This window comes from Rhinolophus ferrumequinum, chromosome 14 (assembly GCF_004115265.2).
Source record: "Rhinolophus ferrumequinum isolate MPI-CBG mRhiFer1 chromosome 14, mRhiFer1_v1.p, whole genome shotgun sequence".
NCBI classification, from domain to species: domain Eukaryota; kingdom Metazoa; phylum Chordata; class Mammalia; order Chiroptera; family Rhinolophidae; genus Rhinolophus; species Rhinolophus ferrumequinum.
In genome coordinates, this window is record NC_046297.1 from 70730181 (window position 1) to 70755937 (window position 25757).

General features: G+C 52.7%; 1 protein-coding gene across 1 annotated transcript in view; it reads right to left on the reverse strand.

Annotated features, from left to right (window-relative positions):
• Positions 1-25757, reverse strand: part of TRAPPC9 (trafficking protein particle complex subunit 9) — a 338019-nt gene that overhangs the window by 64140 nt on the left and 248122 nt on the right. Inside the window, exons 20-21 of the mRNA XM_033126534.1 lie at positions 19231-19384; positions 7866-7956 (exon numbers count right to left, since the gene is read on the reverse strand). Coding sequence (XP_032982425.1) covers positions 7866-7956; positions 19231-19384 — 245 coding nt within the window. The remainder of the gene's footprint in view (positions 1-7865; positions 7957-19230; positions 19385-25757) is intronic.

The window sequence follows — 25757 nt, forward strand, 5'->3', positions numbered from 1 at the left end:
TTTCTGGTTTCACTTTTTTCCTTCAAAAAAAAAAAAGCTTTTTTTCTATTCTTCCATTCTGTATAAACGTATATATTTATATTTGACAAAAATGCGAAAGGGACAGGGAGACGACCCCTTGGATTCCCTGCACCCACTGCTTGGCCAGTTGCCGTGGCTGGGCCGCAGGAAGGCTCCGTGGCCCGGGCTGACCAGCCTTGCAGGCCCCCCAATTAACCTGGCCCACCAGCCCAGCCTCGCCAGGGGCCTGAGTGCTGGCTGACACTTCTGCCCACAGCAGATGTTTGAGACGTGGGCTGTGCCGGAGAATCCACGGTCCGACGCCACTGCTGTTCCCTGAGAAGGAGGCAGAAGTGGATCAGCAGGCACAAATGCCAGGGAGGCCTGGCCACCCACTGACGTCAGGATGTCCGATGGGACCTGGTTCTCACGCCCTGCCCAAGGCATCTGAGACACGGCTGCATTTGTTGACTTGATGCAGCCACTCCGCATGAATTTCACATGAGAACACCCCCCCAAGCCTCCACATTACACATCTGGGGGAAGCACACGTGGCAGGGGAGGGGGCACATCTCCCTGCAGACCCCCAGGAGGCCCAGACGCACTCTGTCCTGGGAGGCATAGGACAGTCGGGCTGCCCGGTACTGCTGGACTCAGACGCCTGAACGGCTGGCCCAGCGCAGACGGCACCACTGAGACAGAAGGAGCAACATTCAGACGCACTGGGCGCACAGCGCCTTCTGGGTGGTTCCGTCCCCAGGGAGCCTGCGAGCTTTGCCAGCGCCTCGTGCCCAAGTGCACAGCTGGCTCCTTCCCAACAAGGCGGCTGAGGAGTCAGGCCCCTGAGCTGCCTCTCGCCTCTGCTTCCAGGACCCTGCATAAGCTCCCTCCCAGTGCACAGCAGGCCGCATGTGGATGATGGGGCCCCCACCCACATCACACTGGGGGTGTCCTAAAGGCAGGGATCAATTTAAGTCATGTTTGGGTCTCCTGAACCTAGGACGGTGCCTGGTGCACGAGAAACGCTCAATCGACACATAGTCACTAACTGAGTGGAAAAAGCCACCCATCAAATGGAACCTTGGGGAACGTGAACCAGCGTCCTTGCCCTAATGTGTGAAACAGGGCAGACTAGTGAGGCCTCACAGTGTGGACGCACCGTGCGGAGCGTGTGGTCACGGCTGGACGGACCGTGTGGAGCGTGTGGTCACGGTGCTATGCCCCCCAAAAGGGAGGGCCTGGCAGTCTCTCGGAAGCAGGGCAGTGGGCCGTCCCCACACATCCTCACGCGGCTACTGCCTCCCTCGTGCCTGCGAGCGCTGCCTGCACGTCGACGCTCAGGACTCAAGCTCGCGGGTGGGATTTGCCTGGTGGTCATTTGGAGAATGTGCACTGAAAACACCCACTCCAAAACATAGCTAACCCCTAACGTGTATTCACTGGATGTCACCGAAAGGCAGCACCGACCAATCACAGACTATCTAAGAAGCGACAAAGAGAAAAGTGTCATCAGCTGAAGAAGGCAGAAGGAGCCACAGCAGAGGAACTTTCATATCGGCGTGGCAGTCACCACAACCCAGTATCTATGGAAACCACTGGAAACAGCCCTCAAAACAGACTGTCAGAGAGCACACCTGGCTCTGCCACCAAGCCACCCACCCTCGTCTCCCCACCTGGAGGTGCAGCAGGACCTTCCCCGTTTGCAGGACTGAGACTGGCGGCATCTGGGAAGCTCCAGCCTCACGGCCTGGGGTCCTGCCCCCGCATGGTCACCAAGTCCCCTGGCCTGCCTTCCCTTCCGAAAGAACACACGCAGTCCTGGACCCACCTCCAAAATCTCTGCTGTCTCCTCTGCACGACGAGTCCAGTGGTCCTCCACCCCAGCCCACACCTGTCCCTGAGAGGCACTGGGAATCTCTTCACACCTCCACCGAGGACTTGGTGCCCTCGGCATCTCTGCTTTACAAACGAGAAACTGATGCTCAGAAAACTCGACCACTTGTCCTAGGACGTCACTCCATGTGTAAGGAAGCATCAGAGCAAGGACCACACCCCACAGCCACCTCAGACCAATGCTAGCCCACCCGTGTCATGTGACACCATCCTTACCACTCAGTGAACAGCAACGACCTTGCTCTCTGCCTCCATCCTGTGAAATAGTAACAACTTCAGGGAATCCCTGCTGTGGGAATGACCCCAAAACATAGAAAAGGCTCTACTACAAGCTACCGCATATAACTTAAATAACAGTGAACATCTCAGCAAAACTACCGAAACACCAAGGAACAGAGTAAGTACTGAATTCTCTGGGATCCATCTGATAAAATATGGCCAAGTCCTTAATGGCATGTGTATGACACGCTTAAAACATGGAAATGTTTACGTTTTGTCAGGTATGAAAAAGGATAAAAAAGTACAAATGCAGTATCGTCAGCTCTATGAATAAAACTTAAATTTGGGGATAGCAAAAAGACTTAGAAAACAGATCGATCACTAGTGAGGAAAATAAGTCAATAATCAAAAACCTCCCAACAAACAAAAGTTCAGAACCAGACAGTTTCAATGGTGAATTCTACCAAACATTCAAAGAAGAATTAATACCAATCCTTCTCAAATTATTCCCAAAAATAAAACAGAAGGCAATTCTTTCGAACTCGTTTTATGAGGCCAACATTACCCGGATACCAAAACCAGACAAAGACACAACAAGAAACGTACAGGCCAATATCCCTGATGAACACGGATACAAAAATCCTCAACAAAATGTTAGTGAACGGAATCCAACAGAACATTAAAAGGATTATACCCCATGTCAAGTGGGATTTGTTCCAGGGATGCAAGGATGGCTCAATAGCTGCAAATTAGTCAGTGTGATACACATCAACCAAATGAAAGCTAAAAGTCATATAATCACCTCAACAGATGCAGAAAGAGCATTTGACAAAATTCAACATCCATTTATGATAAAAACTCTCAACAAAGTGGGTACAGAGGGAATGTACCTGAACATAATAAGGGCCATATATGACAAGCCCCCAGCTAACATCATACTCAATGGTGAAAAACTGAAAGCTTTTCCTTTAAGGTCAGGAACAAGACAAAGATGCCCACTCTTGTCATTTTTATTCAGATGGCATGGTTTTATATAGAGAAAACCCCAAAGGCTCCATCAAAAAACTGTTAGAATAAGCAAAGTCAGTAAAGCTGTAGGAAATGAAATCAATACACAAAAATCTGTTGCATTTCCATACACTAATAATGAACTATCAGAAAGGGAAATTAAGAAAACGATCCCATTTACAGCTGCATCAAAAAGAATAAAATAGGGGCCGGCCCGGTGGCTCAGGCGGTTAGCGCTCCATGCTCCTAACTCTGAAGGCTGCTGCTTCAATTCCCACATGGACCAGTGGGCTCTCAACCACAAGGTTGCCAGTTCAATTCCTCGAGTCCCGCAAGGGATGCTGGGCAGCGCCCCCTGCAACTAAGATTGAACACAGCACCTTGAGCTGAGCTGCCGCTGAGCTCCCGGATGGCTCAGTTGGTTGGAGCGCGTCCTCTCAACCACAAGGTTGCCGGTTCAACTCCCACAAGGGATGGTGGGCTGTGCCCCCTGCAACTAGCAACGGCAACTGGACCTGGAGCTGAGCTGCACCCTCCACAACTAAGACTGAAAAGACAACAACTTGATTTGGAAAAAAGTCCTGGAAGTATGCACTGTTCCCCAATAAAATCCTGTTCCCCTTCCCCAATAAAAAAAAAAAATCTTAAAAAAAAAAATGTATGTCAAAAAAAAAAAGAATAAAATACCTAGAAATAAATTTAACCAAGGAGTTGAAAGACCTATCTATTGAAAACGAGACATTAACGAAAGAAATTGAAGGAGACACAAATAAATGGAAAGATATTCTGTGCTCATGGAGAGGAAGAATCAATATTGCTGAAAAATCTGTACCACCCAAAAGCAATATACAGATTCAGTGCAATCCCTATCAAAACCCCAATGGCATCTTTCACAGAAATAAAACAAATAATCCTAAAATGTGTATGGAAACACGAAAGACTCCAAATAGCAAAAGCAATCTTGATAAAGAAGAACAAAGCTGGAGTATGATACCACCTGACTTCAAACTATACTACACGGCCACAGTGAGTAAAACAGCACAGCATGGCACTGGCATAAAAACAGGTACATAGAACAATGGGACAGAAGAGAGAGCCCAGAAATGAACTCACATGTGTATGGTCAATGAATTTAAAACAAAGGAGCCAAGAATATACAATGAGGAAAAGACAGTCTCTTCATTAAATGAAATGGTGTTGGGAAAATCAGACAGCCACATGGAAAAGAGTGAAACTCGACCACTATTTTTCACCATAAACAAAAATTAACTCAAAATGGATTAAAGACTTGAATGTTAAGGCCTGAAATCACAAAACTCCTAGAAGAAGTTTTGTGAAGGTAAAGGTGAAAAGCTCCTTCACATAGGTCTGTATGATGATTTTTAAAAATTTGACACCAAAAGCAAAAGGAACAAAAATAAAAATAAACAAGTGGGACTACATCAAACTAAAAACCTTTTGTACAGCAAAGAAAAGCATCAAAATGAAAAGGCAACCTATAAACGGAAGAAAATATCTTCAAAGCATATATCTGATAAGGGGCTAATATCCAAAATATATAAAGAACTCGTACAACTCAATAGCCAAAACAAAATCCAATTAAAAACATGGGTAGAAGATGTGAATAGACATTTTTCCTAACAAGACATACAGATAGATGTCCAACGAGTACATGAAGAGACGCTCGGCATCACTAATCATTTGAAATGCAAATCAAAACCACAGTGAGATATCACCTCACACCTGTCAGAAGAGCTATTATCAGAACTACAAACAATTACAAGTGTTGGCAAGGATATAGAGAAAAGGGAACCCTCGTGCACTGTTGATGGGATTGTAAATAGGTACAGCCACTATAGAAAACAGTATGAAGCTTCCTCAATACATTAGAAATAGAACTTCCATACGACCCAGTAATTCCATTTCTGGGTATTTATCCAAAGAAAACAAAAACACTAACTTGAAAAGATATGTGCACCCCCACGTTCATTGCAGCATTATTCACAATAGCCAAGACATGGAAACAACCTGACTGGCCATGATGGATGACTGGATAAAGAAAATGTGGTACATACATACAATGGAATATTACTCGGCCATGAAAAAGAATGAAACCTTGCCATTGTGACAACTTGCTTGGATGGACCTAGAGGGTATTCTGCTGAGTGAAATAAGTCAGACAGAGACAGACAAATACTGTACGGCCTCACTGTATGTGCAATCTGAAAAACAAAACATCGCCAAGTTTTGTTTTTGTTTGGTGCGGGCGGGGGGAGAAGTGGGTAAAGGGGCCACAAGTTAAAAAATAGTTAGAAATGCACAAAAATGAACTGAAATAGCAGGTTGTTTGGGGGCATGGGAAAAGGGCGATCTTTCTCTAATTTTTCAGGTTTTCCCTAGCTTTCCACAATGAGAACAGGTTCCTTTCATGAAGTGGCCCAGTAGGAAGGTCACAATTCCAGTGTGAGGAAACCTGCGTTTGAACCTGGTCCATTTACCACGCAGCTGGATGGTGACAGAGGGGGCCGACCTGGCCGAGCCGCAGGGTCCTCATTTGGAGGAGTCCTGGCACTTCACCTGGCACGTGAGAGGCACTTGCAAATGGTTATTTTAAAATAAGAGGCTTTGTCTTTTGAAGTTGCCCACGTGAGCCTGCTCTACGTCAGGAAAAGGGATCTGTCAGCCCAGGTGAAACGGGCCGACATTTGGAAACTCAAGATATATCAGTCAGGTAAGCGAGGGTAGAACGTTGGCACAGCCTTAGTCATGGAGTAGGGGTACAGGGAATGAGGTGGCCCCAAGTCCCTGGTTGGGGTGAGCGGCTGGTGGGGCCCCAGATGTCAGATCCCCTGCAGAGGTGACAGGGAGGGTGCGAGGTGACTTATCCTGAGCCCAGGGACGGAGAGCTTGCCCCACCTCAGGGAGGCGGTGGGCTGGGGAGGCAGACAAAACCTACTGCCCTCTCTCGTGGGCCACTGCCCTGGAACTGCGCTCACAACAGGGGGGAACGTCACCTCCAAACTCATGTTTCCACAACGCCCACCTCATGAGTAAGTCACGTGCACTTCACAAAACAGCTCAAGAGCCTTACAATTGTTCATGTCTTTCACTTAGTAACTTCCAAACCAGGAAAGCCCTCTAGTCAGAAAAATCAAACCAAAATGTGTGTATAAAGTCGTTCATTGGGAATAGCAGATACAGTAACAGTTATATGAATTATGACACCTGAACAGGAAAACATTATATTTGACCCTGTTTCTGCAGAAGGTTTACGCCAGGAAGGCAGGACCAGGACCGGGGCTGTGGCAGGATGACACCAGAAACCTGAAGTGTAGCCCTGAGCCGCCCGCCACTGGGTCAGCAGCCAGGAAGAGCTCCAGGACTCCTGCCTTCCAGGCCTTGGGGTTAGTTGTAGCAAGTCATGCATCTTCTCCAGGATACAATTACTAAGGCCAGCACTCTGCCAACATACTGGTGTGCACGTGACAAGTGTCTGCACGGCAGCCAACCCAAACATTATTACCCATCACAGAAAAGGAACCACCTGGAAGGGACCCGATGCCCATGCAGAAAAGAGCCATGGGGCCTCTCCCACCCCGGGGGATCTGCAATGACCAGCCCCTCAGGGACTCTCTCCAGGGTGTGGCTGCAGTATGACCGTTTGTTCCTTCGGGAACTTACTTCTGACTAACATGATACATTAATATAAGTTTTGTTTCATTTTGTTTCACAGCGCTTATTCCCTGGGGCCTGTCCCAGCCCCACAGGCAGGAGGGTCTGGGTGTCTGACGCTCCTCAGCTGCCCACATCTGGTGAAAGGAGCTGCCGGTACCCAGGTAATCACAAGACATGACATTCTCCCCTGGAAAGCTGTCTGGGCAGAGGGAGGTCCCACAGTGACACCACCACCTTCCTTCCGCTCAGGCTGGCTCCGTAGGGCGTGGTCCACAGAGGGAGCCGCCCAGACGCAAAATGCAGTCCCCTCACAGCGGTGGGGAGGGTCACTCATAGGACTCCCGACAGCCTCACCTGTGGGAGCGGGCAGCCCAGCAGCGGGAGAGACCCCTGTGCAGTCAGAAAAAGGTTGGTTTTCTCTTCAAGCCCCTGGGATAGTTTATATGTGTCTCCAGCGTACCAAAGCAGGAGATCAAGCTTATTCCTTAGCTGGAGAAAAGACCAGACTCTGGTCCACAGTGACTTCTTGAGTAAAGAAAAGAACGAAGACATCTATGTGTTAGCATCTGATTGTTCCTATCTGACCCCAAATTACATGAAAAAAAAATGCAGCCCCTCACCTCAACAACACTACACTTGGCTTGTTACTATGGCAACATATTTTTGAGTGCTAGTTAGAAAGGTGTGGGCTGGGACACAGGACCCCAGGCACAGGCTGGAGCGCGCAGGCTGAGGGTTAACACGGCTCTCTAGGCTGAGCACCAAGCTGAGCTCAGGTGTTCACCACATACACGCTCCCATGCCGACCACGTGACGGGCTGTGGACGCTCAGCAATGCATGTGGCGTGGCACCCTCGTTCTGTCCCACCGCCCCAGTCACTCGGGGCCCAGAAACACCTGCAGGACACACGCCCACCCAGACGTGGTCGAGAGCCACGGGGCAGAACGGCAGCGTGGGGGGCGCCTCTCCCCACAGGTCTCCACGATGACCGCAGCACACACTGCCGAGAGCGTGCCTGCACAGCATGAGAAAGCGGCACGGTCACCCACAGGGGACACGTGGTACTTACCCCACTGCAGAGGGGCCAGCTGCACGTGGTCCAGGATGAGCTGGTTCAGGAGCCCTTCCACACTCGCCTCGCCCGTGCGCTGCAGAGAGGGGTGACCCTTCGTTAAGGAAAACGTGGTCCTGCTCAGTCCCAGGACAAGAGGGGAGTTCTGGAAGTTTCCAGACAGACACTCCCCTACCCCCATCCCCAGACAGGGAACTGCCTACAGCAGACTTGCCCTCCTCCTTTCACAGGATGGTCTACCAACGTGGAAGACAGCACTGGAGTGTGTGGGAAATGGGCAGGACAGGTGCCCAGTGCCCCTCTGCTCCCTGAGCCCACATCAAGGGCATTAAGCCACTGCTGTGTAAGCAAGCGAAATCCACCGGGTTTTAACCCAGCTATTCTTGCTGGGGAAATCAAGGAAGGAGAAGGCTATTTTTCCTCAATAAAGCGTGCAAACCGTGGCTCCCTGCTCCACACGACCTAATGCGTTTCTCGACACGTTTCGGTTTCATGCTGGTTTCCTGTCTGTCGTGTTCTACATCTCGGGGTAATTACACATATTATTATGGATGGGCTCACTGACGTAGTTCATCATGGAGGAGGGGAGTCTCCTGACAAGTGTCAGTGGATGAAGAAACTAGGCTTAGAAATACAGAAAACAGAAGTCTGCCAGGCGCTGATACCATATGAAACAGCCAACGTGGTTCTCAGAAACGGGTCTGTAACCTTTCCCTTTTCCTACATAAATTAAAGCCCAATATTTAAGGTGCAATCAAAAGGGGAGAATTTAGTTCCTAACGTTCTCTAGTGATTGGGAAGTGGATGGGGCGGCAGGGGAAGCCCGCTTTTTCCTTCCTTTAGCAAATTAATTGCATTCAACAAACACACAAAGTGTCTGACAGGGACGAGAGACGCGCACGGGACACTGAACTGATCCGACATGAACCTTGAACTTGAGAGGCTCACGTCCCAGTGACGACAACACAGAAACAGACTGTTGCACTCGCCAAGCCAGGGGACAGCGTGTGAGATAAAACTATGCAGGTAGAGGAGAACGGGGTGAGGCTGGGAGCCAAGGGCCAGAGCTCCCCAGGGGCCCTCCCACCAAAGGGCCTGGCACATGGGGGGCTCACTGTGGTCATCTGCTGGTGCCATGGGGGTGCCTGGGTGTAGAGCACGGGGCACAGCGAGGACATCACCCCCTCGGACAGGCCAGCCGTGACCCACGGAAAGCTGTACAGACACAGGAGCATCAGCCGTGTGTGACGTGTGGGGACCCTGGTCTCACTCTCCACGTCCAGTCCTTCTTTGGCTATCTTGGGCTTCTTTCAATTCTCCCCCAATACCGTGTGCTCTCTCTGGACTCCATACCCTCCCACATTCTGTGCTCTTTGCCTAGAAATGCTTTTCTCTGCCTCTCACCTCCCAACTGTATTCATCCTTTTACTCTCAACCTAGACCTCGCTTCCTCCAGGAAGCCTTCCCGCAGCCGTCTCTGCTCCAAAGGGTGTCAGGCAGCCCCCAGCAAGCTGCACTAGGTGTGTCTGTCCTCCTGTTCGGCCTCGCCACTGGCCTGGGAGCCGCGGGAGGGCACAGCCCAGGCCCTGGGCCGAGAACAGTGCCTGGGTTCTAGCGTTGCTCTGTGAATACTGCTGGATGAATGAATAAAGGCTGGGATGAGCAAACGTCCCAGGCAAGTGGTCCAGAAGCCCAGGGCCCCCCAGTCTGCCGTGCAGAGCCTGACACCCACACACCTTCCCGTGCAGTGGTGGCTACATGGTGGGGAGGCGGGGTTTCTGCAGACTGTCCGCCTAGCTTTGAACCTTGGCACCACCACTGGTGTGAAAGGGGCGACTAACTTATACTCGGGGTCTCAGTTTCATCATCTATAAAATGGTTTAATAGCAGCACACCTTCACAGAGGCCCCAAGGGGTGGATGGCATCCTGCCAGCCCACAGGAAGGAAGCTGGAGGACCGCCACCCCACGGTGAGCTTAGCCCGGCTCTCAGTCTGACCTGTTCCTCCTCCCCGGCCCCCAACCTCGGGAATGCCACTGTGGTTTCTGTCGCCTCAGATGGCCTTGGGGGTCTGACTCTACCACAAGCAAATCTGGGAAAGTCTTTCTCCGGGGTCCAAGCTGCTCCCCACAGCATGGCAGCTCCAGAAAGGGGAGGCGACTTGCTCAAGAACACAGGTCTACAAGATTGGCAAAAACCCAAGAGTTTGGAAAGCTCCGTAACGGGCGAAGCTATGGGAATACAAGTACATGCACTCACACTCTGCAGTTGGAAAACGAGGCAGGAAGTCTGCTATGAAATAACGTGCAAGAGACGTGTCCTCTTAAGTGACCAAAGCAAGATGCAAAACGGCATACACTTTTGTATTTAAAAAAAAAAAAAGTAAGACTGTGTTTGGATTTACTTCCCGTTTCAGAAAGAAATTCTGAAATATGTGCAAGGAATGAACAAAAGAGGGTATGAGGGAATGGAGGGTAGGAGCAAGGCAGATGGGAACATGTATTTTTTTTAAATTTTGAACATGCGTACACTTCATCTATTTAAAATAAAATAAAAGTTATTTTAGAAGAAAACAATCAAGTTCTCCAAGCAACATTATGAATGAAACAAAACGCCATGAAGGCTGTAGACCTGGGAGCGTGTGGACACACCTGAGCTCGCGAGTGGACACACCTGAGCTCGCGAGTGGAACTGACCAAAGTCAGTGCACCCCCATCCCAGTCAGGGGGCCAAAATCTCAGGACACAGAGTGTTGACAGATTTGGGTTTAACACGCACATATTGTGTGTCTTTCTGCTCCCTTTCCTGATTCTCTCCAGTGGTGATTTTCACTCGTACGAAATTAAGACCTCAGAATATGGCATATTACCCCTACTTATTTAAAAAATCACGCCAGGCTTTCAAGGCAGACTGTGCCACGGGGCTTGCAGAACAGAAATAGGGCCTGACGAACATGGCCAGGACAGGGATTTGCAATGACTGGTTAGAGGAGCATTCCAATAGCATATTTCTGTATTAATTTGCTTTTGGTCATGAGCCATAAAATTATACAGCTGAGCTAATAAAGCTAATTACCTGCGTGCACACCGCCTCCCTCCCTTTCAGCCCCATAAGCCACCAAAACAGGGCTGTGTCAGAACCTGGGCACAAAGGCAAAGCTGGCTGAGCAGCCAGTTATGCAGCTGCTTTGTCAGCCACTATTACATCCAAGATTACAATGTGACAGTGAAAATGGCAGAGGTGGCACCTGCTACTATTTCTTAAATACACAGACCCTGGCATTTGGGGCAAGCGGTCAATAAATAATGATGAGAGTGGCAATAATTCCTATCATTATTTCTGTGAGAAAGAACATTTCCCAAGTGCCCTGTGGTAAGTGTTCAACATGTATCTTCTCAACTTAACACTATTTTCAAACTAAGACTGAGAACATGGTGGGTATAAGGGAGGGACTGTTATTTCAATGTCAAAGATTTTTTAAAATGCAGCCCTCTGTAGAGAATAAGAAAACTGGCACAGCTAGGAAAAGGCAGCCAGATCAGGGCCGTCTGCCCCTGGGGCGAATGTTCTGTCCCCACTTTCAGACACTTTGCTGTAAAGACCGTAAACCTGGACACCAGGACCCACGATCCCAGCTGACAGACGAGGGTCCTCCACGCACACGACCTGGGTCCAGCCAGGGCCCCATGGCTGCCAGTGGCCAGTCAGCACCCACACCCTGCTTGGAGCTGGGCCAGCCCCTTCCTCCAGCCCGGAGGAAAGCCTTGCCGGGAACTCTCCGTGGTGCTGAAAACCCTGCCTCCCCTTAAAGCCCTTTCGCGTCACCTGGGACGCGGCAATTACGTTTCCATGTAAGTCATAGGTTCTTGGCCCCGAGATCTGCTCCTGTCTTTAGAAGAGCAGAGACAGTGACACTGATGCAGGACTGGAATCACTGCTGATGTCAACCCAGGCTTTGCAAGTCTCTTGGACCATACACACGAGTAATGATTGACAACCCCCCTGTGCACCTGAACCAGGAGCACGTTCCCAGCTCAGTTTAGCCCAAATCCCATTCTGCCTCGGGAGCCTCCCACAGGCAGTTTCTAACTTCCTCATAACTTCCTCACAAGGAACCACAAACTCCCTCACAGTCCCCTCCATGCGTGCCACTTCCTGCCTCAAAGACATGGCTGAGTTACCAGCAGTCACTTCAGGTCGCTCACGCTTCCTGCTTGTCACAAACCCTCACAGGTGGTGAGCCAAGAGGCACCACAGACAGGTCTGGCCCTTGCTCAGCTTAAACTTCCTCCGCCAGCCCCTGCTCAAACTGCAAGGTCAACGAGTGGGCAGCCCTGCCTCCTAACTGCTTGGCTGCTTATTGTTGCAAACCAATAATGAAAGAACTCAGAGGATTGTTTATGGTTCCCAGTCCTGAGAGGGTAAGCGATGGTGTCCTTGGTCAACAGGACTGTGTCCAGCACATGGTCGGTACTCAGGGAACACCTGCTGCTTCTACTGAGCATACATGCGTTGGTGACCTCCCTGTGTGAGGACTGCGCTCACACAGTCCTCAGAATAATTTCAGGTTGAGAAAGCTCCTCGGAGAAGTTAAGTAACTTTCCCCAAACCACACAGCCAGGACAGATAGCATGAGGGTTCCAAGTGAGTTCTTCCACCCCAAGGGCAGCGCTCCGTTCCCTGTCCTGACTCCCCTCCCCCCATATGCCATACATTTCCAGTGAGACTGGTCCTGCGTCCACAGGGCAGCAGACAGATTGGGTCAGGATCTCGCCTTCCAGGAGCCTCTGGAGCATGAGACCCTTAGGTGCCATGGGACCTCAGAGGGCACCTCGATGAGAGCCACAGCCCCAGGGACCCTAAACACCTCACTTTTCCTCCTGTGAGGGAATCACCCAGAGGTTGCAGCGTCAGAACTGTGGGTGATGGGGTACAGACCTCTTCAGCAATATTGGCTTAAGCCCATCAAGGGGATGGGTTTGTCCCTACCAACGAGATGGCAGTGTTTAGTTCCAGGACTGCATAGCATGTGTTAAGTGGGGTCCCCTTCTGGAAAAGGGGGAGGGACAGCCCCAGGCTGGCCAGCAGGACAGCGGGCAGGCCGTCCCTCGGCTCTGGGGGCCCCGCCCAACTCCCACAGCAGCACCAGCCACCCCAGGCCCCTGACAGTTACTGCCACGTAGGCCACGGGGAGTGCCCTAAGGGCAGAGGCCAGGTTTGCTATCTCGGAGTCCCCGGTACAGACAGGTCTACAGATCTGGGGCGCAGCCTAAAAGTCAACAGAATGAACAAATTTTCCCAGGAAAGACGCAGAATGCATTGGACCAGCAGCTTTAAGTTATGAGCTCCAAGGGTCACAGCTTGTCAACAAATCACGACCCGCACGGGCATGGGGAAGAGTGCATTTCCTGCACACCTACTATGCGCTTGGCCCCTTTCTTGGCGCAGCGGTCTCCTCTGTGTGACAATCCTGTGCTTACAGAGCTCGCTGAGTGCAGCACCACATGAGCTTCATGCAGCACGTACAACAGGCAGGTGGCAGGAGGGGAAGCTGAGGCTTACAGAAGTCACATACGCCACAGTAAATAGGTGACAAAGGTGACGCACACCAGCTCTCTCAATCCCTTCCTTGAGCTTACAATCTGGCTGGAAGAGCAAGGCTTACACACTTCAAAAACAGAAAACAAAAAGGTATGCAACCAAATACAACAAGTAGGGGTGGGTTCCACGCTCAGGGAGGCCTCCTGCGACAGCTCTTCACACAGAGGCCCCGAGTGAGGCTGGTGCCCTGGTTGTTCCCACCGCAGCCGTTTAGAGCAGAAACAGCCGTCAGGCAGCCCCGCCCGGCAGGAACCCCAGGCCTCACAGCGCTCCTCCCTTTGCACTTTGAAAGTCTCACCACGAGCTGAGGCGCAGCAGGACAGAGGAAGCATGTCACATCTGCACTGTCTGGTGCGTCCTTCCAGACTCTTGTGCCTGACGTCCCGGAGCAGGCGGCACCGTCCCCCAACACACAGCCAAACGCGTCAAGGACACCCCACATGTGCACAGGAGGGCTGTGTCCCATTCTCCTCCCGGAGCCACCTTCCTGTAACGAGTCTCGTCACCCTGCTCCTTGCTCAAACTCCTCCCGGCACTCCTGGGATAAAACCCCAACTCCCCAGCACGTCAGACAAGCTCTCAGGATCTGTGCCCCCGTCGGCCCCTGCCTCACAGACCTTGTGCCCTGGCGTGTGGCAGCCATGCCGCCCCACGGTGCTCATTCCAGCAAACGCCACGGGTTCCCGGGTTCCTGCCTCGGTGCCTCATGGCTGCGTCCCTTCTGCCCAGCCTGGGGTCCCCCACCGATCTCTGCAGCGTGAACTTCACCTTAGGTGGGATGTCCTGTCTGATGCACCCCAAGCCCCTGTCCCCCCCCGGCTGTGAGCGCTACACCTGGCAGCTCATCTGTCCTGCACTTGCCATATGGGTGTGCCCCCACGTGTCTCCCTCACGCCAGTGCACGGGCCTAATCCACACCAGATATTTATTATTAATACCTACTGTGCATGCTGTGGAGCGTGCTGGGGACGAGAAGACCATGCAAGAGGAGCTCCTTCCTACTTGTAGGAAGGCCAGTCTATCGTGCAAGGATTATATCCTATTAGTCACCCATCATTAATGACACTTAACAAATTCATCTATATTTGTGCAGAGCCTTCTTGCTTACAAACGTTTTCATGCACGCTGTCTCAGTTAATCCTCTATGCGTGTCTCGGGAACCGGGAATGTTCGCTTCCGAATGTTTGAAAAACACAGCGAGGTGCAAGGAAAATGCAGAAAGTTAATAAAACACCTACCCTCTCATTTTGCACCCGGCCATGAGCAGTGAAATATTTGGGCGTGTACTGCGATGTAACAACCGTTAGAAACCACTGGACAGTTTTTCAGATCCCGTCTGTGTTTATGTGACTGCAGTTAACCGTGACCCGGTCTGGTATTTTAGAAAAATGGATTGTTCGGTCAGCTCTTCCCCGGGGACTATGCAGCCTGGTGGGCGGCCAGGCTCTTCTGAGCCTGCAGGCCTGAGACTGCTGGCCTCCCCCTCACAGGAGAGAGAGAGCAGCGTCGTGCTGGTACCCACGGTGTACTGGGCAAAGCTGCAAACCCATCACAGGAGAGCAGCCGACACAGACACCTCCACAGTGGCCTCTAGGTGAGTGTCCTGGAGCGGGAGCTGGTAGGGGGCCTCACCTGGGCCTCCCCCCAGGAAGATGGGCTGTCTGCACCCACGTGTCAGCTTGGAGTGAGTACAGGTGCAGTGACTTAGCCCAACCCCACTTCAGTCCCAATAAATTAGCAAGTTGTCATAAACAGAAATGACGCGAATGGAAAGCTGCGTGGCATGAGCCATGAGGCTGTCTCCCGTGCCTTTGTTGGCCAATCTGCCTCATGAACTTTGAGATGCTATGCTGTTTGTTTGCATCTCAGGAGGGGGCCAGCATCTCAGCTCAGCTCCCTGGTGTGAGAGACCCGACCTGATGGACGGAAAATGCCAGGCAGCCTGCCAGCAGCCAGGGGAGCGGCTGCAAGGGGCGCATCCCTGCGGGTCTCGCTGGCTGAGAATGCTTAGGACGCTGAGGACGGCGGGCGGGTGAAGGGCACAGGGCACGGCAGGGGTGGCCCCAGCCAGCAGTGCTGCCACCTCTTTAGGCTCCGCTGGAAAACGGGGTAATCTGGAGGCCTTGGCACACACAGACCAGAGGCTCTTCTGCTGCCCCCGCATGGAGCTGGGGGCACAGGCCCAGAAACCACGTGGCTGGATGCAAACCCCACCTCTGCCCCTTGGAGCTAGCTAACCTCACTGGGCCTCAGTTTTCCCATCTGTGGAATGTGGATCAAAACTACTTCATAGGGATTCTGTAAAAGTTAAGTGAGTAAGTCTATGTAACCTGGCATCCGGCGAGTGCCCTAGGGGTGTGAGCTGTTGCTTAAGCTCTGTGATTTAATGATTCTCTTCTACAAGACGCACACTCACCATGACTGTCACACCGAAAGGACACAAACGTGTACGAGCCCAAGATGAATCCAATACACAGATACACCACATACACCACACCTACCGCACACCACACACCACGCCTCACACACACACACACACACCACATACCACATATCACACATCACACATATCATACACATCATACCACACACCACACCCCCCCCCATACCACACACCACACACCCACACACCACACACACACACACCACACATACACACACACACCACACACCCACACACCACATACACACACACACCACACACCACACACACACACACACACACACACACACCACACCTCACACACACACACCACATACCACACATCACACACACACACCACACACCCACACACCACACATACACACACACACCACACACACACACACACACCACACACCCACACACCACATACACACACACACACCACACACCACACACACACACACACCACACCACACACACACACACCACATACCACACACCACATACACACACACACACCACACACCCACACACCACACACACACACACCACACATACACACACACACCACACACCCACACACCACATACACACACACACACCACACACCACACACACACACACACACACACCACACCTCACACACACACACCACATACCACACACCACATACACACACACACACCACACACCCACACACCACACACACACACACCACACATACACACACACACCACACACCACCACACCACATACACACACACACACCACACACCACACACACACACACACCACACCTCACACACACACACCACATACCACACATCACACATATCATACACATCATACCACACCCCCCCACACACACACACACACACACTTGGAACAGTGCTTTAAATACTGTGGAAAGTCCTCCTCAACTCTCATAAACCAGCCAAATCTGAAATCGAGGCTCGCCATGTGCCAAACCCCAATCGTTTCAAAGTAATTTTAGGGGCACACAGCTACCATATTTGGATTCTGGGGAGACAGCAATCCAGTCTGTGTCCTCCACCTTCCTGCCTCTGTTCCCTGAAGGCCAAACAGCCAAGGCAACGTCACAGCATTGACGGTCAGAGGCAACCCTGCCCCCAGAGGCAACCAGACTGCCGGCAGCTGTAACAGCGCAATTCCCCGACGGCAGACACAACATGCAAGTCTGCATGGACTCAGGGTGATCCAGGAATCAGCCGTCCTGCTGACAGGAGCTGTTTGTACTCAAATTCATGAAAATGCAACTATTCCTCCTAACACGACTAGAAAAACATCATGTTCTGTGACTTAAAGGACACTTGTTTAAAGATGTCTGATTGTTTTCAGAGGATGAGAAGGCAGAGCTGCATTAAGAAGCACTTCTGAGAATGAGCTAGAAGCCAACGAGGGGAAAGAGCGATCTTCAGCGTCCAGTGCAAACAGCTCCGTCTCCGCCTCACTGCAAAGGGAGGAGGGGCCGGTGGGGGGCAGACTCCCCTTATCGGAACGAACGCGGCCCTGGAAACGGAGGCCCCAGGCGTGCTGTGTGCCAGGCTGGCTGTCCTGCTCCTGATCTGTAGTCCTGGCTGATGCCTGTGAAACCAGATACAAAGTGGGGACAATCACACAGCCGCTGTTGAGCTTCGTGTGTTTACAGAGGGCGTGCATCTATGAGGCCAAACAGACCCCACTCGATGGCGCACAGCCAGGACACAGGCCGTCCCCGGACCAGCTGCCGGGCAGAGCCGCTGGAACGCATGACCCTGCTCGCAAAGAGAACGGCCACGCTGCTCCACATCCTACTTCGCAGTTATTTATGTCACCTGGGCTCTGCATCCCGCAAAGATGCTCCATCTCCCCCTCGGGGGCAGCGGCGCTCAGGTGTCTGAGGCCCGGCTTACTTACCGTGGGGCTCCGTGAGCCTCTGCCGCGCCCTTCAAACAGCCAGATGGTGACAAATGGTCTGCAGACAGCACAGGAGGATGCGTGCTTGTCAGACCACCTGGCGGAGACACTGCCCAGATGGCCCCATCCTTGGCTGTGGGGCGATCAGGTGACTGTGTGCCCAGTTCTTGTCAGGAAACCTATGTGGGTTCGGATTCTGATACATCAGCAAGTATCTCACCAACCCCTAAAATGCTGTTTGAAGGGAGATTAGCAACACAAACAAGGAAAATGAGAAGGTGAGAGGACAGCAAGCTTGCCCCAGGCTGACCCGTCGTCTGTTCTCACCGCAGAACGTCTGCGCAGCCTGCCCTCTGGCCAAGGAGCCAGGCTTCACTTAAGATGAATCTCACTCGGTGTCACCTCCTTCCACGTACTCCTCACAGCACTCGGCCAAGTGCAGCTGAGCCGGTCACCGTTAGGCTAGCTGCATCAGTAAAACGCAGAGTATTCATTCACCCAATGGTTTTAGTAATGATGAGCTAGGACTGCACCGCGCTGGGGCTGGAGAAAGAGAACACGCTGTCGGGGCCGGGTCCACACCTGACTGCTCAGTACAACCCCCAGCACATAGTAGGTCATCAATAAACAGCACAGAGGGCCCCTGGATCCCTCTGGCCTCTGTAGTCTGCACGCTGTGTACCAGCCACAGGGCCCGACTCACACAAACACCAGGGCAGTGGTGCCCACCACGGGCCGCCGGGGGCCGAGCACACGCCCTCCCGCCATCCTGCCCAACCTCACGGCAGCTGAGGGAGGGATGACACCCATGTGCTGCAGAAAAGGCAGCAACCTGCCTAAGGCCACAGCGATGGCAGAGGGAGACGCGGAACAGACACACAGACAAGTGAGCCTGGGGCTTCCCCAGAGCGCTCCCCCAGGCGACCGTGTGCCGGCCGCGAGCCAGGCGGTGATCTGAAGCCGGGGCAGAGGCGGCGACTTTCCAACACACTCTTTCATAGCACAGGCCTTCCGAACACCCTCAGTGCTTCGACATGGCATGTCGGGCCTTGGTGAGGCGCACAGTCCGATTGCAGTTTCCCAGACAACTGCACCCTGGGGTCAGCAGTCAGGATGTGAAACTCAAGCCCTGCACGGAGAGGTGGCCATCACCAACACGCATATCGACACTGGCAAGACACACGTGCCCCGAGGCCAGCGCAGCACCAGCCCCAGGGCGGCCTTTCCTCACCCTGGTCCACACCTCATTAGTGGGGCCCTGAAGCGGCGAGAGAGGCCAAGCAATGGCGGCTCTTTGGTCCACGTCTCCTCGCCATGTCAAACAGCACTGCGGAGCTATCTGCGGCTACAATTCCACAGCAGCCCCCTGTGGGGCCCCCTCGGTGCTCAGAATGGTGGGGCCCACCACGGAAAGGATATGATTCTCCAGCGTATGTCCAGCTTGCTGTTGATCTCCAGGCCTCGAGCTTCCTGCCTCTCTTCTTCTAGCTGCTTTGAATTTGCAAATTGTCCCTTCTCCCCAGGGGATTCTGGGAAACTCTCAAAGTTGAACTTGTCCACCTGAATAGCCATCCTAAGAGAGGGGGAAACACAGCAGAGAATTAATGAGGAGGGCAGTTTCTCCTGGTGGCTGTGGGGGGGTCAGCACATGTCAGCGTGAGACAATGTAGTGAATCATTCTCGTAATTCATAACAGATTCATTCCAAGAAAATGAAATAATAGACTCCCAGGGTAGCACTGGCTTCAGACTGGTTCAACACACAGTTCAGAACTGAAGTACAGTCACAGATTCCATTCTCGGAGAAAGCTCAGGTGCTTAGAAGAAAATTTAAATTCTGGAACAGCACAAGGCAGACAGGACCCAACGTGGGAAGTCACAAAGAGCATGAGCAGTTATTTAACCCCAGGGACCCCAAAAGCCCACTGGGAGCTCCAGCCTCATCAACAGAGCCCTGCCTGTCACTTCATTCTTCATCCTCAGCCAGACAGACCTGCTTATACGTGCCAGGCCCCACCACCCGCCAGCACCCACCTGCAGCACCGCCTGAGCACCCACCCGCCAGCAACCACCCTCACAGCACCCACCTGCAGTACCCACCCAGCACTCACGCGTGCAGCACCCACCCGCAGCACCTCCCCATGCAGCACCCACCCAGCACCCACCTGTGCAGCACCCACGCGTGCAGCACCCACGCGCGCAGCACCCACCCACCAGCACCCACCCACCAGCACCCACCTGCAGCACCCACCTCCCACTCCCAGGCCCCTGCGCACAACCCACTTGTCTTCAGAGCCAGTCCCCACCCTTCAGGTGTCTGCTCAAGTATCACGTCCTCTCCAAAGGCCTGGCTGTGCTGCCTGTACCCAGCACTCTTGACCTGCTGGCAGTTTCCAGAACACACTAGGCTGTTCCTGCCTTAGCCTCTGTGTTCACTGCTCTCTAGCAGGAGCAGTCTTCTCCCGACTGCTGGCACAGCTGGAGCCCTTCATTCTTTATGTGTGAGCTGAAGAGAGGGGTTCCCGGGCCACCTGCCTCCTGCAGCACTCTCATCTGCCTGGCCGTTCTCCATCGCAGCGCTCAGTTTATCTCCGCCACGGCCTTTATCGTGAGCTCTGAATATTTATTTCTGGACTTAACTGCCTATCAATTCTACTGGAACTGAGCTCCCTCTCGGTCCTGCTGACCACAGTTCCCCAGGCCTAGAACAATGCCTGTCACACAGCCGTGACCAGTAAGTAGTTCCCTGAATGAATGAGTGAGCGATCCGTGAGCCTCCCCCGCCCGCTCCTCCCCTCACTGCTGTCCGCACCCCCGGTACCTGCACCCACATCCACGGCGCCCCGTATCCTGTGGCACCTGGTCGGTGGAGGGCGTGCTTGTGTGATGAGCTGCCCGCGGCCTGCCCACGCCCAACCATGACAGTCACGTGGGCAGGGGCTGTCGTACTGACATTGGAAACCGCCCCTCTTAGCACACAGTCAGGCATACAGCAGGTACTCAGTAAAGGTATGTTACATGGATGAAAGGCGAAGGGGAGGGAGGGGACTTCTCCTTGCCAGGCCCCCGATGCTCTGGCTCCAACTGAAAGATGACTGCAAGTCAACCAGCCAAAGCATAAAAGCAGGCGTCTGCGTTCCTGCGTGGCCTGTGCTGGGACCAAAACACCCAGCCGCGCCCAGCAGGCCTACCTGGCCTTCGGGGTTATTCGCTCTCACAACCAGGAAACGAGGGTGCTGGGTGTTCCGGGCATATACACGAAAGTTAAAGCCAAAGGAAAGTCCTGACAGCCACGGTGGCTTGGAAGGAAGGAAGGAAGGAAGGAAAGGAGGGAGGGAGGGAGGGAGGGAGGACTGGGGTGTTGCGCGTCTGTGGCCGGGAGCGTGTTTAGGGCTCGGCTACCCAAGAGTTAGAGATGCCTTGTGAGCACAGATGACGGCGCATTTTGTAGCAACAACTATGAATACATATAAATTACATTTACTGCTCTTTTCTGACTGTAATAGTAGACACTGAAAAAAGTTGGAAAATAGAGAAAAGCCTAGAGAAAACAAGGCAGTCAGAATCTGATGCTATGATTTTAATATCTTAATTCAATAGTCTTCCTAAGTGTTTGTATTTCCCTGTGGTCTAAATAAATATATATGTATAAATCATTATGTAAGTATCACTTTATACATATATACACACAAATATACACATATGCACAACTTTAAGACGTTTTATTCTTGCAATATACTATGAACACTTTCACATCATTAAAAGTTGGTCTGCAAAATATTCTATCAAATGGCTGCATCATCATTTATTTTCAATTCCCCTATTTTTCCGACTCTCAGAGAACCCGGCTCCTTCTCGGAGAGGAGCTTCCCGACAAGCAGCTGCCCTGTGCAGAGCGGGCGGGCGCCTCTCTCTGCACCCTCGCCAACAGGATGATGACCGGTTTTTAATCTTGCCTAGTAAGAGGCACAATGATTCCTCACTGATGTTGCAATCTGCAGGTCTGAATTACTCCCGAGGTCGAACATATTTTCAGGGGCTTATCAGCCATTTATCTTCCTTCCCAGACATTTTTCTACACAAGCAGCCAGGGGGCTTTTAATGGCCCAACTGGCAAAAGCCCTTCCTGCCGCCCACCTTGGAGGCAGACTGAGGTAACTGGTGCTGTCTTAGGACAGCTGAGACTGTTTCCTAAGTTTCGCCAAAAAGGTCGATTTTAGCTCATCGCCTGCTAACCCAAAAGGAATTAATAACTTTTACCTTTCCGACGGGCTTAGACATAAACTCAGCACTATGGTGACGACCCTTGCTCTAGACCCAGCTGCAGACGGGGCAGGACTTTTCGTGAAGACTGAGGCTGTCACTTTCAACACAGGGCCACCCTGAGTGAGCAGGGCAGGGCTCCTCAGTGAGAGACGTGCATGGGGTCAGCCACAAAGGGGCTGCTGAAGATGGCACTGCAGTCAGCCCCACGCCCGCCGTGCCAGGACAGCTCATGGAGAATCATGGCAGTGAGGGGACAGCCCAGGGCTGGGAGGTAGCCACTGAGGGGAGGGAGGGCAAGACAGCATCTACAGCAGTCACCCCAAAAGCGGAAGGAACGAGGCACCGAGAGCAGGGCCTCGTCCACCCTGTGGGCACCCAGGTGGACAAAGGGCAGAGGGAGCTCCAGCTTCAGAGCTGAGTCCCTAGGCAGGACCCCCAGCTCTGCCCCGACTTGAAGGTGACCTTGGGCCCGGCCCCCATTTCTCGGAGCAGGTCTGTGGAACGTGACCCACAGTGACCCAGAGGGAAGGTACAGCGGGTTCAAATGTTCTTGCTCGCTGCCAGTCAACGGTGGCCACCCAAGCAGCCACCAGGTCCTGGAGGAGCAGCAGCACTGCGCCTTCACCGGGGTCGAGCCACCACAGAAGCAGCTCTTCTGTGCAATGCCTTTTGCCAGCATGGCTCTACTCTTCTTGTTTGTTTCTACTTATTTTTAATCAAAAGAGGGCACTGCATGTGTGATCTGCCGTTAGTGGCTGACCTGGGGCGAGAATCTGATCTCTGGACTCCCAGTCCAGGGCTTTCTCAGAAACGGGAGGACATCTGCACGGAAGGTCAGGATGAGGCCACTTGTCCATTGACTGGGCAGAGGGTGGAAGAGCCATCGGCTGACCCAGGTGGCCACCTCCAGGGCGAGGGCTCTCAGTCACCTGCGTAACTTCCGCCCGCTCCTTAACTTCTCCATAGCCCAGCTTCTTTTGCACAATGTGTGCAAATGTGCGTGACACTTTGAGAGGGTCCCTCCACATTCGCTGGAGGGACCAGATTTGAATCGCAGGTGGAGGAGAGGCCCAGCACCCCCCACACACACACAGCTTCAGATCTTAGAAAGCGCACGGTCAGTGTCAGGTCTTCCCCAAGGCCCGTCCAACCGCACGAGCCCTCACGGTGCATTTCCTCCCAGAAGACAGGTGTCACCACCTCACGACTTTAAAGTCCCTCACAGGGTATTAAACACTGCAGTGCAGTTTCTCCACCTACGATGGGTGCTCACAAACCCCACTGTGTGAGATTTTGTGCAGATTATTAAGATGGTGGGTACGACATGGCAGCAGCGCCGGGACACAGACATTCTCTAAACAGTGGCTGCTGTCATGACGGCGACGTAATGTCATGACTATTCATCCCCATTACAGATGGAGACACAAGGGGGGAAGTAAAGGAAATCACTGACGGCCCTTCCGGGAAGAGCCGAGGTTCAGATTTCAAACGCTGTTCTGAGCTAAATCCAGGACGCCCGCCGTACCCGCCAGCTTCCCCTCCGCAGTCCCGCCCACTATTGGGTCCCGTTAATCTTTGATGAGTCAGAGTAACACAAAATTAATACCACTATTGGATGCCAATTTTCACGTTTAATTTTATGGCCAAATGTGACAATAATAGACGAGAGTTGGCACTTAAAAAGGTGCTGTGATTTTTGAAGACTCTATAGAAAAGCACTGGTTTTTAAAATACCGTATCGTTTGATTCAGGGTTTGAACAGCTGATAACCTTGCCAGGAAAGTCATAACGATGACATTTAAATACAAATCAAGGAGTCGGATTTAGGAGGACTATCCACATATAATTAAACTGAACTTTCACTGGGAGATAACTGACAGTTAGAAGACGGGTATTCTAAACGTATATGGGGCACCCTACGGGCGTCTGCCTGACTATACAGAAACCAGCCTATTCTCTGTTTTACAATGAAGCACAATCTAAGTGAAACGGAAGCCGCGTACCTTCCGAGCCATCCATCCTGAACGAGAGGGAGCTTTCAGCAGATGAGAAAATGGCACGAACAGTGATATCTGGGTCACACCCCAAAAGAAGATAATTTTCTCCTTAAGCCTCATAGATCAATTATGGCAGGGGGAACCCTTCCACATTATCTTTAATTGAAGAGGAAACATACACCGTATTCTAAAAATCCGAGCACTGTGCTATCGGGTTGAGGCATGGTCAGCGATCGATCACACAAACACCAGAGCAGTGGTGCCCACCACGGGCCGCCCGGGGCCGAGCACGCGCCCTCCCGCCGTCCTGCCCATCCTCACAGCAGCCGAGGGAGGGATGACACCACGTGCTGCAGAAAAGGCAGCAACCTGCCCGAGGCCACAGCGATGGCAGAGGGAGATTCAGGCCTGGACGCCTGAAGCCTGCAGTAGGTGGTGACGCGAGGGGTCCGTCCCCACTCACCTGAGCTCCAGGCACACACCTGGCAGCTGCAGGGATGGAGAGCAGGACCAAGGGTCAGTGCGGCTGATAAACAAGCCTAGGGTCAGGCGGTCGGCTGGAAAAACCCTCAGTGGGAAGAAGCTGAGGAGACACCAGCGTCAGACAGACCCTGGAGCTCTCCTAACTGTGAAAGCCTGTTTCTGAGGAATTCAGTTTGTCTCCTCATCTGTAAATAGTTTGGGGCCCACCTACACCTTCGGTTTTGATTCTGTGAGTTGAGCGAAGGCCACGGGCGGGGACTGGAGTGGCCGTCAGGGACAGTGCCTGTCGCTGCTGAGGCAGCTTCTGAGCAGACGACTGCCTGGCCTGAACACTCTGCTGTGGAGTCAGCTGGTTCCACAGAAGCAGGGGGGCCAGGGAGGAGACCCCCAGATGGTGCAGAGAAAGCCCCCGCATGCATTATCTCATTTCACGCTTAAGGGGACCCTATGTCACCACCCCCATTTCACAGAGAAGTGAATAACCCACTACAGTCACCAGGCGTCAGTGAAAGAGCCAGTTCTCCCCTGTCCGCAGGCGTGGACACTGCCCCGCCTCTCCTCGCCGGCTTCGCCCCTGCCTCCAGGGACCTCAGACCCCCCCACACACACACCCTTTAAGATTCAGCCCAACAGGGCCTCCCTGCAGAGTCTCGCTTCCCCCCACCCTGCTCGTGCATTTCCGTAGCTGAATATTTCTTTTAGGGTCCTAAGTACAATGTTTCCTCAGCACAGAAAACGATGCTTCATAAAATGAGATTCGATGTCACTGAGCTGCCAGTGTGCACACCCCCCGCGCCCCCCCCACACACACACACAAACCGCAGGAAGGCGAGGGCTGAATCCTGCTTTCTGGGGGCACTTCTCACTGATTCCTCTCTGCCAGGCCTCCCACGGGAACAGCTTTTCCATGCTAGCCCGGCCGGCTGTCCTGCTGGATCCATGCAGCCACCAGTCAGCAAAGGCAGGGAGAAGCCAGGGCCCAGGGCCTTCCACCTGGGGCCTCTGCAGTCCCCACCGTGGCTCCCGCCCAGATGTGTGAAGGGGGGGTCACCTAACTGTGGGGGCCTCTTTGGGATGGAGGATTGGGTAGACGAAGGAGCATGGGCTGTGCAGCTACACACACCTGGATCCTACCCCATCCTTTGTCACCTAGGAGCTCTGTGGCCAGAGGCAAGTGACCTGACAGTCTCCAGGCCTCGGT